General features: G+C 42.1%; 1 protein-coding gene across 10 annotated transcripts in view; it reads right to left on the bottom strand.

Annotated features, from left to right (window-relative positions):
• The window catches only part of Pam (peptidylglycine alpha-amidating monooxygenase), a 150159-nt gene that overhangs the window by 13839 nt on the left and 122202 nt on the right, over positions 1-14118 (bottom strand). For all 10 annotated transcript variants that reach the window (XM_087564780.1, XM_087564779.1, XM_087564781.1 and 7 more), the window contains 6 exon segments: positions 12394-12510; positions 10065-10137; positions 8642-8852; positions 8245-8445; positions 5169-5284; positions 1909-2008 (listed from right to left, as the gene is read on the bottom strand). In XM_087564780.1, the coding sequence (XP_087420906.1) occupies positions 1909-2008; positions 5169-5284; positions 8245-8445; positions 8642-8852; positions 10065-10137; positions 12394-12510 (818 nt within the window).

Below are 14118 nucleotides of genomic sequence, written 5' to 3'. Positions count from 1 at the left end.
AATCTATATTCACTCTAATTGGGTTCTTACCTCAGAACACTAAAAGTCACTCAAAGATTAACTCAAAACTCAAAAGTTACTGAATACAGCACTGGCCAAACCGAGATATAAAATGTACATTATATCTGATTGAAGCTTATAGACTCCTGATTTCACTTTTCTTCCAACAAATTGTTTTCTTTCCTCGTTACGGCTTGAACTTGTGTTGTTATTGACATAATTTTATCAATCAAGTCTTCATGCCCTTATTAACTCTTTACCTACTATAACTATCTGCTGCAGCTTTTGATGCCTCAAACTTCTCCTCCCTAAATGCTTTACCAATTACCGCTATCTCCTGTCGCTTAGACTCCAGGATATTTAAAAAGCATTTCTGGAGATTGGATGTTTTCGGCCAAGTAAACATTCCAATAAGGAAGATTTTGATTTATAGCCTGAAACCAGGGACTAGGCTTAGCATACTTTTAGTGATGTCCACACTGAAGTGAAAGAGCTCTAACATCCCTGCAGAACTACAGTGCCAGCATCCGGCATCCCTCCTGCAGATCTGCAGCAACCTCCTCTGACAGAGTCTGTCGCGCACCCTACTGAGCCGCAGTGAGTCCCTGGCTATCAGACGCCCTAGGGCCCTTTCTCATTTGTGAAGGGACTTAGCATTAAGATGGATGTTGGCCACATATCTTCCCTCTAACTCTTGCCTGGGATCCTGAGCAGGGCCGAGGGGCTCTTCTTGTGAAACCTCGCCCTTCTTCACATAGCCAGAGCAGACCCCCTCTTCGGCCACAAGAGCTCTGCTTCCTATCTTCCGAGACCACAGCCATTCCATCTGTCTCTGGTGCTGTGGCCAGGACTCTCTTCAGAGTCCCTGTCGTGCCGTTCCTCTCCTCTGTCTACCTGTGACATTAATAACTTTTCTAACAGACGCCTTATTTCTCAATAATCCGGCTCAGTGTCCCCTCGAAACTGCTCTATGAACCTAACATAATCTATCCCAGCGTCTCTCTCCTTCCCCACCGCCAACTCCCAAACCTAACAGTTCATCCACCAATTGGCTAGACTCTGATAGAGCAAATCAGTTCCTGTACGCTCTGAGTTCAATCAAAACATATCAACTCAGTGTCTGCAGGGAAGCTGAAGCCAAAGTGTCAGGGACAGGGACGGAGGCTGCTGTCCCTTGGAGCCCAGCACTACAGAGAGCAACGTGGGGTGATATCTTGTGGCAGCAAGACAACCTCTGCTTTGCCAAAGCTGTCTCTTCCTTCTGAAACCAAACTGGAATTAACACTGGCTTTTAATGTAACAGACATTACTTCACACATCAAACATTTCCTGTGGAGTGTCTCTGGAAACAAGGCAATGACTGCCAGGAAGAAAAAAAAAAAAAAACCCAAAACAACCCTCTCTCTCTCCACTTTAAAAAACTTAGTTTTAATCCCTGAAATAGATACCAAATAAGGACCCTATCCCTTCCTCCTCCCACCCTCTCATCTCTCTTCAAATGCATCCTTTGTAGTGTGAGGAATAAAAGCCAAAGATACCAGCCATGTGCTGAACCCCAAACCCAGACTCCCTTTTAGCCCCTGTTTCCTATTCCCAATGTTTAAAAGGAGAGAACAAAAGCAAATGCTGACTGGTATTGTTGTTCTTATGGGGTTGAGGTGGGAAGGGGTGGGTGGATGGGTGGGGGGGGACACCCTCATAGAAGAAGGGGGGGATAGGATAGGGAGGTTATGGACAGGAAACCAGGAAAGGGGATAACATTTGAAATGTAAATAAAAAAGAATCCAGTAAAAGAAGAAAAGGAAAAAAAAGCAAATGTTTTTGTTTCCCATTTTAAACAACAAAACAGACAGAAGTTACAGATAGAAACGCTATAAACGTGAACAAATTAAAAAAAGCCCAACCTACTTTCAGTCAGGGTGAACTTCCACACGGTGTTTGTGTGTGCGTCTCCAATGTACACAGTCCCATCTTCAGAAGCCACAATATCATGAGGCATGTCGAAGTGCTGTCAAAGCAAAGGCATTTGTTATTGGGCTGAGGCTGTACTCGAACCGGTAACAGAATGGCAGGGCAACTAGACACGGCACGGGACTCAAACGAAAGTGACCTTTCTTCCCACCAAAGCAACCCTGGTCAATGGCAGTCATTCATTGTATCCTGACTCTGCGAGGCACGGTTCTAGGCACCGAGTAAAAGCTAAGGGGACCTATGACATTGAATCCAAATTCTTTTAAAAATGGAAAACTCATACGTTGTTTTATTTTTTTCAGGGCAGTTTAGTTCGGTATGTGGTGGCCTGTTCATGTTTACTTTTTCTTTCATGTTTCTCCTGTCTTTAGAAGACTGATGATTAAATGTCTCCTCAGACATTTTCATACGGGTCTTGCTCCCCAAGCTCGCTCATGTCCCTTCCACCTCTTTCAACCCTCTCTCCTCCCTTAAAGTCCCCTTTCTGCATTTATCATATTTGTCTGTTTTGTTTTGAGACCCAATCAGTTTAGCCAGGGCCACCCTTGTAGCCGTGGGTCCTCACACACTCGTGAGTAATGCCCTGTTTCCCATACTTTATCGGTAGTCACTAGGCAGGGAACCAGTAGTGGCGACGAAGCTGCTCCACCCTGGTTGGCTGTAACAGGTCCATTCTGCTTTTATTATATTAGAATTGCTCTTATATGTCTGTGTCTGGGTGGAGGTACACGCATGTGAGCACAGCGTCCACCGAGGCCAAGAAAGGGCACTGCGTCCTTGGAGGTAGAGGTACAGGTGGTTGTGAGCCACCAATGTGGATGCTGAGAAGTGAACTTAGGACCTCTGCAGGAGCAGACAGTGCCCTTGAGGACAGGCCGATTCTCCAGGAGCTTCTGTGTACAAAGCACAGTTGCACTGGGCTCATGACTGGAACAGCCATTTTACTCCCTACCCTCTGTCCCCTCTGTCCCCTCTGTCCCCTCTGTCCCCTCTGTCCCCTCTGTCCCCTCTGTCCCCTCTGTCCCCTCTGTCCCCTCTGTCCCCTCTGTTCCCTCTGTCCCCTCTGTCCCCTTTTGGGCAGTATTCCCTGAGCCTCAGAAGTGGGGCGTATATACTGCTGATCATTTAACCTTCATCTCTCCTGGGCAGTTTGGACAGTCACGTGCCTCTGCATCCATGCCATGCACTGAAAAGAAACACTATAGAATGAAAGACCCGGGCTTAAGCTCACACGATCACAGCCGCCTCAGTTTTAACAAAGATGCCAATAATACGTGACAAAGGAGAATGGTATTGGGTTACCTGAGTGTTCATACGGAGGAATAAAACCACCTTTATTAGTCTTACTGCCTTATTTCCCTTACCCTAAGGTTAAGAGGACAAACTTTCAGATGTGAACACTTCCTAAGACTGCCATAGTAGAAGAGAAAGATTCACGCGATGTGAGGGAAGCAGCAACAGATGGGCACGGAGAAGAGGTGGTGTAAAACTCGATCTTTGACCTTCAACTTCAGTAACTATTTATTCCACATTATTTCCTTTACCCAGATTTTGAATCTTTATGATGGTTAAAATTAATAAGTGGAAATTCTGAGAGGTCCATAAACCTGTTTCATTTTACCGAATCAACCCAGGCTACTTCTCCAGCGTATGTGGGGTGATACTATAAATTGTTCTCTGAAAGGAAGAACACATTTTGTCTCAGCAGGAGCCTCTCTTCAGGTTCCACGTACTGACTGCCCACACTGGGCCTTATTCATCACGAGCCTGGTGACTGCTAATGTTTAGGGACAATGCTCTCTGAAATTCTAATTCAGACCTATTCATATGATTATGAGCGGAGGCATTTTGCTTCTCCCTCAGTTTTGGTGTACAGATGTGCATTTCAATTAAAACTCAATAGCCTACCCGATATGGGACACTATCAGGGAAAGAACAAGAAAGCCAAGCACTCTGCTAAGACAAATTGTAAACCTGTAAGAAGAATAATAGCTTTCTCTTCTTCGTCCCTAAGTATGAGGACGTCAGCTCACAGAAGAGCAGCTCTAAAGATCAAGAGAGGCCAAAACTCTGTGGGTAAAATATGCACCTTCAACGGAATGACTTTCCTTCTAAAAGATGCAATGATTTCGCTGGGTTGCACACTGCTTTTCACATGGAATTTCTTCTGAAAAACTCATGCTTGCAAACTATAAACAGAGACCCACCAGAAGAGACCCTGGGATGGAATCCTTAAGTTCATATTTACTTTGTTTTGTTCCTAACAAAGGAGTCCTGTCTTGTACATCCTTATATCCTTAAGATCTAGTATAAAACCTGAAACCTACGGTTAACTTTGATAGGTCCCAGACTCTCCACCTTCTTACAGACAGATTTCTAAATTCTGAGACATTTTATAGCTCTTTTTTCCTCACTTAGCAATCTTCGTATCCTAACAGGCAACTTAAGAATTATGGTAAGAAGCCGTTCTTTGTTCAGTGGCTTGCGATAGTTGCCATTTTGATCTAAGTAGACCCAATAAGCCTTTCCATATTTGGGAAAAATAGCCCTCGCCTAAGCAATTCAGCAGGCTGATTTTTCTACCGATAATGGACCCTTAGAGCATGCCTGCATTGTGCGTGAGTACTGGGCTTGCTATTGACAATTACTCTGCATGTACAGTACTGCAGGAAGAAAAAGCCCTCGGAACACTTAGCTGTAGTCACTGCGTGCATAAAAAGCACTGTTAAAATATACAGCGGCCAATTACAGGGAAGCCTTTAACCACTCACCTAGACAAGTGTTCAGAATTCGAACAGGTCCTACAAAGCACTGTGTTCGATTCTCATTATCTATCACAGTCTTTGGACTACCAATATCTACCTGCTGGTGCTAAAGAAACTATAATAGTACGTTTACAATGTGGTCTCTTCACCGCCTGAATAAAATGTCTGTCCGTCTACCATCTGTCAGTCGGTGCGTCTATATTGACTTGCTATGTTTAAGGTTGTCATTGTATGCCGATTCTACTATAACGTTAGAACTGAACAGGTTAACATTCATCTGGAAATACGGACAGTCTAGGGAAAGACAAGGACATTTATTTTAGGTAAGGCAGGACGGTTAGAAACTTATCGCAGGTCCTCTGAAAAATTGAATACTGATATTCACATTTTCAACTTCCTATAACAGCTCCACAAGGCAGTGCATGTAGGTACCTTGCGTACTGGCTTGAAGACGTCTATAATTTCCCCACTGGAAAAGTTCATCACAAATCCTTGCACGGGCTCTTGGTCTCCAAAGTAAGGCTTCCCGTTTACGGCAAAGAGGAAACCTGCGACGAGAGGCGTGGTCTTTCTTTAAAATATGGATTAATATTGGCCTTGGAATAGAAAGCACATCATACAAATAGGCAATATAGTGATCTGGGCCAAACAGGTTAGATAATCAACCTTTGTATAAATAGGAAAGCAAGACGCTGGAGAACTTGCTCCAGGTAGGCAGCCATAAGAAATTAGGATACAAGGTTACTGATGTACATGCACCCTGGCATTTAGCCTTAGATATAATAAGCATCCTCGGTAGAAATGGGGGAGAATTTCAGTTACCAAAGCCAATCAGTTCAGAGCATCTGCTTATGTTTTGAAAACTAGGTAAGGTCTACCTTGCTACAGCAAGAGTAAGAGGAGAGTGCCAAGAAGGCTTGGGGAATTACAGCATAGACGACGTAATCTGACTTTAGACAACTCCAGCTTGTAAACGTGAGATAGGTGTTTCAGATTGCTAAAGACAAACTGTCACAGGGAAAAAAGTAAGCACCTCCTTATGATACCTTGTGGTAAAACTACATTTCTTCGTATGTGGTGAAATAGGAGAAATGGTGAGATCTTACTCTGCACACTGCGTTTTCTTTTTTCCTGGATTGTTTATGTATTTATATTTCAAATGTTATTCCTTTTCCCTGTTACTCTCCCATATCCCTCTCCCTGCTGTTTTGAGGGTGCTCCCCCTCCCACCCACCCATTCCCACCTCAACACCCTAGCATTCCCCTACACTGAGGGGTCCAGCCTTCACAGGACCAAGGGCTTCTCCTTTTATTGGTGCCAGACAATGCCATCCCTTGCTACGTATGCAGCTGGAGCCATGGGTCCCCCATGTGACCTCTTTGGTTGGTGGGGCTCTGGTTTGTTGATATTATTCTTCCTATGGGGTTGCACAGGAACCTTCAGTCCTTTAACTTCTCCATTGGGGTCCCTGTGCTCAGTCCGATGGTTAGCTGCAAGCATCCTCATCTGTATCAGTAAGGCTCTGGTAGAGCCTGTTAGGAGGCATTCATATCAGGCTCCTGATGCTGTCTTGGCATCAGCAATAGTGACTGGGTTTGGTGTGTTTTCAAAGAACCCACTAAAGAATACACTTTAGAAGAGGCTAAGAATATAGATCAGTGGTAGAGCGCTTGCCCGGCATTCATGGGTTCTGTGTTTGGGCCTGAGCATTGCAAAGCCTAAAGAGTGCGTGTAATGCAAACCAATATTCAACACATTTCGTCTCCGAGCACACACTATTGCCACAGGACCCGGGGAGACACTGGCTCTCACTTAGATTCTGTTTTAACCTGGGTTCTTATTTTTTCTATATTTAAAAAATATTTTATCTATTTAATGATATTCCTTATTAACTGAAATTTCTTGACAAGTTAATTCTTTGAATGTGTAGTAAAGCCAACTACAGGATGTATCTTTTGTTGACACGAATGAAGATTTTCATTTATTCATTTTTCACGCGTTTCTCAGGGAATGCCGACTTGTTCCTCATCCAGTCACCTGGCCCTTGATTTTATGCCTTAGTGGCATGAGAGGTGTAGCTATTAAAGGACGAGCATAGTTAATGTCTGCTAACACAAAGCTAGATACAGTTCACAATGTATCCCCAGATGTGTATAAGCTTTTACTTAAAATATTAAGTGGCTTAATACAAATAAATATTCTGGTAATTTATTTTAGAATGTGAATTATGCATATCTTATTTTATGAGTTTGTATTTTTTTTCCAAATTTCATTTGAAAACTTTTAAAACCATTACAATTTATGTAACAATGTTAAAGAAATTGGTATTTTATTGGCATTTAGATACAAGCTCTGTTACTTTACATTTTTCTCTGTTTTTAAATAAGTTGGCCGATGTGGTGGCTTGAATGACATGAAATGGGGAGTGGCATTATTAGGAGGCGTGGCCTTGTGGGAGTGGGCGTGGCCTTGTTGGAGGGAGTGTGCCTCTGCGGGTGGGCTTTAAGGTTTTAAATGCTCAAGCCAGGCTCAGTGTCACATTGTTTGATGCCTGTGGGTCCAGATGTAGAACTCTCAAGCACAGTGTCTGCCTGAATGTCACCATGCTTCCTACCATGACAATAACAGAATAAACTTCTAAAGTATAAGCCAGTCCCAGTGCAATGTTTCCCTTTCTAAGAGTTGTCACAGTCATGGTGTCTCTTCACAGCAACAAAGAACTCAGACAGTCAGTACTTTCTCAAGAAATGTGAATCAGAAGTATTTTGAATATGATTCTATCAGATATTTACCATCTTTGATAGTGTGAAGGCAGTAATAATAATTTAATAACTAGATCGGATGACTTAAGTAAAGAATAATTGGTGTTTGGAAACGTTTTAAACCCAATACAAACAGCTTTTTTTTTTTTTCTTGAAGCATTCATTATTTCTGCGAAAGGAATAGTAATTTACAATGCAAGTGATAATTTTAAGATATTTCAGATCTGATATACAAAGCATCTTGTACTGACTAATAAAACAGTTATTTAAGAAGCACGTTGAAATGCCAAGCAACCAGAGCTTCCAGGGACTAAGCCACTACCTAAAGACTATACATGGACTGACCCTGGACTCTGACCTCATAGGTAGCAATGAATATCCTAGTAAGAGCACCAGTGGAAGGGAAGCCCTGGGTCCTGCTAAGACTGAACCCCCAGTGAACTAGATTGTTGGGGGGAGGGCGGCAAGAGGGGGAGGATGGGGAGGGGAACACCCATAAGGAAGGGGAGGGGGGAGGGGGATGTTTGCCCGGAAACCGGGAAAGGGAATAACACTCGAAATGTATATAAGAAATACTCAAGTTAATAAAAAAAGAAAAAAGAAAAAAAAAGAAAAAAAAAAAGAAACTACAAAAAAACAAAAAAAACAAAAAAAAACCCAACAACAACAAAAAAGAAGCACGTTGAATAAAATCCTTATTAAGGGCAGACAGGACACAACAGAGCGCACAATAACAGTTAAATACCTGGTATATATGAAATGGCAAAGACATTCCTTCCAAATGATGCGTGCTTAATCTCTCTCACAAATTCTTTGGTGTCAGTTTTGAAGCATTGGATTCGGCCATTTTCCCTGTCTGCCACACACAACTGGTCCAAATGAGGCACAAGGGCCAAACTGTGAGGAACACTGAACTGGCCTGGCCTAGGACTGCTTCCAGAGGACTCTACAGGACAAAGAAAAGCCTCAGTCACACTGTTCATTCAAAGTCCTCAAAATCCAGTACAACAGCTTTATACGTTTCCAAGTTCATGAAAATAATCCATTCGTACAGATTTTATATGGAGACAACCAAACCCATGTCTATCCTTGGGTCCTACTGACACAGAATTCTGACTGGAGAGCAAAAGGGGAAATGGTACCTTCTCCCCACTGGGTGACGAACTTTCCGCTTGGTGAAAACTGCACAATCCGACTGTTACAGTAACCGTCTGACACGAAGACAGCTCCAGTACTGGGCTCCACAGCCACATCGGTGGGCTGGCAGAAATGATTTTGGTCACTCCCAGGTTGCATGCTCCTTCCCAGAATTAAGAGAGGGCCTTCTTTGCTATGCGGGTCCAATTTGAACACCTTAAAAAAAACCAAAATAACAAAAGCAAAAACAGCAGAAGTGTTATCTACTTTTTATAATTATCGTTGACACACACATGACAAAGGTCATTTGAACAAGCAATGAGAGTGTGACAAGACGTACTCTTCTTATCCAAATAGGAATCTGTCTTTATCTACACCTCCATTTTGTCTTTTTTTGGCCAATCTGACACCCATCACACAGCACACGAGGCAAAGGTATCCCCAGAATGAGTTTGAAATTCCTCAAGGGAACATGTCAGTGACTCACGTCTATGACCTTGGAGCTCGGGAGCTCGGGTTTCTTCTTTCCTATTTTTCCTAGCTTATCATCACCATCATTGCATTTAACAAGCTCATCCTGTGTGAGTGTGAGGCCATAACACAGCTCTGTGGTTGAAATACAGTATCTTTTGGAAAGGACAAACGTGTGATCAAGTGTGAAAGCCTATTCAATACAGACTTTCCTTCAATGTTTAGAAAATTCAGTTGGCTTAGGAAAGAAATCGCAAAATGTAAGCAACAACAAAAAAGGGAGGAAAAAAAAATAAGACTGAATGACAAGGGAAATGGGCCGAGTGGAGAGGGAAGAGGAAGTGGAAGGACTCTGAAGTTCTACAGGGAAGCCCCACGTGGGGCTGTGAGCATCTTGTGAGGACAGGGAGAGGAGAGACCTAACACCATGTTGACCTTTCCTTCCTACCACAGCTCAAAAAATAAAAATGCTTTAGTAAGGATTGACACAGCTGAACATGGATGTCTTCTAAATTCTTTTGTCACAATCCCAATTTCTCCTGCGGGGGGAGCTGGAAGGAAGGAGGACATCACGGTGAAAGCTCATGAGAAAGGTTGCTGTCTGTGCAAGAGGAGGCCCAGGAGCTTGCTCTCTTCTCCCTCCTCAGGAAAGGACACATTGAAAGATGCCTGTCTGAAACCCACAGCAGGACTCTGTCATTTGGTACCCTGGTCTCAGGCGCCCAGAATTTAGATCTGTGAGAAATGTATTGGTTGCTTACAAGCCACCGACCGAGTCTATGTTGCCCCATAATTGCACACAGAATTTACGAAGACATGACTGTCCCTTTTTTTGTTGTTGTTGTTACTAAAAAAAATTTTTTTTTTGCCATAGAAAAAGCTTTAGTGAACTCCGGAACATTTTGAAACTTGAAAGGTCTCAGCTTCTCAGTGAACACTGCCAAGCAGGAAGCTCACCTGGTGGAGAGCCACATCTGTGACCCAATAATTTCCATCTGTATCTATGCTCAAGCCGTGTGGTAAATAAAACCTGCAAGACAGACAGACGGACAGACATTGTCACAGTTACAGTTCTCCAGGCATAGAAGAGAGGAATTTAGTTGTAATTGAACCATACAGCAATATCCTTTTATAAAAGAGGAACACTATTTGCAGCGGTATTGAAAAAAAAAAAAGACCGAAATGAATTGTGAAGCGAATTGTTAGCGCAGGCAGGGACCTCCTGTGACAAAACCTAAGCAGACATTGGTCACTCATAGTTCGCCTGACAAATGATGCTCACATCAAACCATCAGTGTTTACTATAAAGTGCACCCTATTAAGCAGCACAGATAACACGGAGTTCGATGCAAGATTTTGCATAATGAACATTAATGTCTCAGAATATACACAGAACAAACTGCCTTGAGAAACAAACTAGATTTCTCTAGTTTGAATAATTAAAATAGATTACAGCAAACATAGCAATACGGGCTTTTCTGTTTGTTTGTGATGTGCACACACGTGTGTGTGTAGTCAGAGGGGGATATCAGGTGTCTATCCTGATCCATTTCCAACTTACTTTTTTTTAAGTTAGGTCCTCTTATTGAACATGGACTTCAACTGGCTAGATGTGCTAGTTAGAAAGTCCCAGGGGACCTCCTGACTCAGTTTCCCTGCCCCACTTTGGCCCCAGTACTGGGGTTACCAATATGCACTGTGTCCACCTTTTATGTGGATTTTAGGGATCCAAACTCTGGTTGCTATGGTAAAGACTTTACCGACTGAGCTATCTCTCCAGCTTTATAACAATCTTCCGCATGTGACCTAAAAGCTTTAAGACTGGCTATGGAAGATAATGAACAGGAAACAAAATAACTTTCAGATGGGCCATGACCCTCTAGGCACAGCAAATAGGTAAGTCGGACAATCATTAAAAAAGGTCAATCTATTTAGCATATCTAACTGATACAGACAGACCCGTGGGATTGAAAAACAGAGTTAGTTAACACATGGGACATACACTCAGGTGGCCTTGTTCAAACACCATCTGAGAACCCAAGCTTTCTCTGTTTCTAGCCTCAGTAGGGCATTGGCACAAAGAATTTTTTTTTTCATGAGCCAAGTGAATAACACTTTGATCTAGACTAATTAACTGAACTAGATTCTCGTTTTTGGCCACTGCAAGCAAGGCTTTGATTTGCTCGCAGCATCGACAGCTCACAGTTGGCCAAGTTGACTTAGCAGCAGTTGTCCCAGCTCCTTCCAAGTTGATTCTGTTCTGGGACGGGGCTGCCTCTGATTAATGCACACAACTCTAAAGACACAGGCTCAAACACACTGTAGAGATGGCATTACAATTTGCCCCTCGACTTCTCTGAAAATATTATTTAAAAACACCTCTTAGCTTCATCATAGCAATCTCCAGTAGTAGTTGCATCGAAAGCAGAGGCTATCCGCCTTTCAAAGAAACTGGCCTTCCCCGGGCTTAAGCAGATGGGGCCGGCCAGAGTCCTGGAAGCTGCCAGGTTATAATGGGTCAGGGTAACTCTGGGAGCAGGTGTCCCTTTCTTTCAATGACCATGAATATCAGCCAACTGGTTTTGCCTGCCAAATGCCATCTAGGAATCGGACCAAATAATGAATGGCTTTCAGATCCAAATTACATGTGCAAACCAAGGGAAAGCAGAAAATAGTATCTGTTCAGTCTTCACTTTTTGATGGGAAGAGAAGTCTTTTGTTCTTACCAGTGATTACTTGGTGAGTTGAGTATACAATTTTAATGGTAAAGCAAAAGCTATCAGTCTAGCTGACCGAGAGCTTACTTCATCGTATATATCATAGTTGTCTCAATCCTGTAAAGTCCTAATAGCATTACCTACAGCTCTGGCCAAGTCAGGATAGAATTTTAAAAATTATAAATGGAAACACCATTATTTATATGTATGATATATGACACAATGTAAAGATAAGGACATGCATCTAACCCGTGGTGTTAATTAATCCAGCCAATTAACAATCTGTGACATCAAATACTTTGTGTAGTAAGAATATTTGAAATTGTTCCTTAGCAATTTACAAAGAAACCACACAAATGGCCAGTTTTCTGTATGGATCGATTTTTTTCTTTGAGTTTCACCGATGATTCTAACATTCAGGGATGTTTTCAGAACTGTTTGTTTAAGAAAGTCCAAGAAGAGTGGTCCAATATGTCTCCTGTTAAGGGTATCTTTGGGACTCCTTCATGACCTAATGATGTACTTTATACCCAGCATGGGTGCGCCGGCATGGAAGCCATTTTACTCACAGGTTCTTGCCACTGGACTGGAGGATTTCAGCATTATTTGGGTCAATGACCAGGATGGTGTCTTCTTCAATTGGCCCAAGACCTCTTTGCTGGTAAACAAACTTGCTGTCAAAAGAGCTAAACAAAAACATAAAAATGGAAAAATTAACAACCCACGATTCTGGGGCACTTGAGCCATGCAGACCACTGACTTGAGAATCTCAATACAAACTCAGAGGGGCTGGAAGGCACTTGACTTCATGGTCTCCGGAGATGAATTATCAACCACCATGGATGGGCAGTGAGCTGTGGCATTGGCTTTGGTGGGCCATGCAGTCTCAGATTCACTTTGAGAAAGCCATGATCCAGAGCGGCCATGGCAATACACTTCTTTAAAAAGCTTCCCACAGTTTATAAATAAATCTTTCCTTTAAAGTTATAGGAGGCTAACTTACTTTAACCTCTCTGTAATAATTCTATTGGGACAGGAGGGACCAGAAAGATCACTGTGATAGCCAAAGGTTAAACATGGGAACACAAAAGAATACAACTAGAACATTCAAAATATTTCAATAAAACGAAGCAGAATTTATTATTGAAAAAAATACACTTAGAGACATAAAGTTTCTCTTCCTAGCAGCTTTTCGTTAGTGCAAAATGGATGACGACAGAGTGACTTGTTTCAAATGAACATAGTAACTACTGCTTTCTAAAAACTTAGCATCTTCTGGATTATAAAATACAATATAATATAAATATAACAATATATAGTATAAAATATAATAGACATATATGTATTTAAATAGTAATGCTTTTCCTTAGAAGGCCAGTTATATCAGATACTGTATTGGGATCTTAGAATTAAGAAGATCCTGGCTTCTGGGATTTGGGGCCGTTTTAAGTACAATAAGAATCAGTTGAGCAAGGCATAGTGGTACTGTGGGCTTGGTTAGGAGTTGGCTGCTAAGTGAATAATGGGTGGGCAATGGATCCAGTGGGCAGATGATAGTCAAAGAGATGACTCAAGTCTTGGGTAAGGTGAAAGGAGATTCTATTGTAGTATACATATAAAACATAAAATTATTCCTTTCTAGACTTTTCCCTATTTATTATTTTTTGGACTGAGTTAACTGCAAGCATCCAAAAGCTCAAACAAGGAGGCTACTGTATGTTTACGCTGCATGTGATGGAGGCGGACTGCCCCTCCCCCCAAGCTTACGTGGCAAAGGTGTAAATGAACCAAATACCAAGAAATCATTCTACCGTGGTCAAAGCCAAAGCATTGAGTCAGCACACACAGATGTATGACTTTATCAACTGTAGATGTGTGCTTTCTCTTCGTTCAACCGAGTAGTCAAAAGAAGACTAACACCAAATACCTGTCAAGACATAGTATCACCTTGGGAAGGTGACAGACTGCTCGAACCCATCGTCCATCCATTTATTAGTTGGCTAGTTTGTTTGCTTGTTTGTTTATTTAGGAACCAGTAGAGGTCCCAGTAGGAGCACAGAAAGTTTTAAATCATACCCTCTTGCCATTAAAAATATTCATCACATAATTATCTGAGCTTCTTGACTAGCAAGGTCTTTGGGGTATATTTTTCCTGAAAGATAGCAGTACGTCCCTGAAGTAGTTCTTATTAATGATGTATTCAATTGAACACAAAATATTGATTTGACTTTGTCAGCCTAAAACTTAAGTAAAACCGTTGGCATAAGCTATCACGTGTAGTTAAAAACACCCAG

Source organism: Rattus norvegicus, chromosome 9 (assembly GCF_021556685.1).
Source record: "Rattus norvegicus strain SHRSP/BbbUtx chromosome 9, alternate assembly SHRSP_T2T, whole genome shotgun sequence".
NCBI classification, from domain to species: Eukaryota; Metazoa; Chordata; class Mammalia; order Rodentia; family Muridae; genus Rattus; species Rattus norvegicus.
The sequence above is the reverse complement of the archived record's forward strand: the minus strand, read 5'-3'. Positions and strand labels throughout refer to the sequence as shown.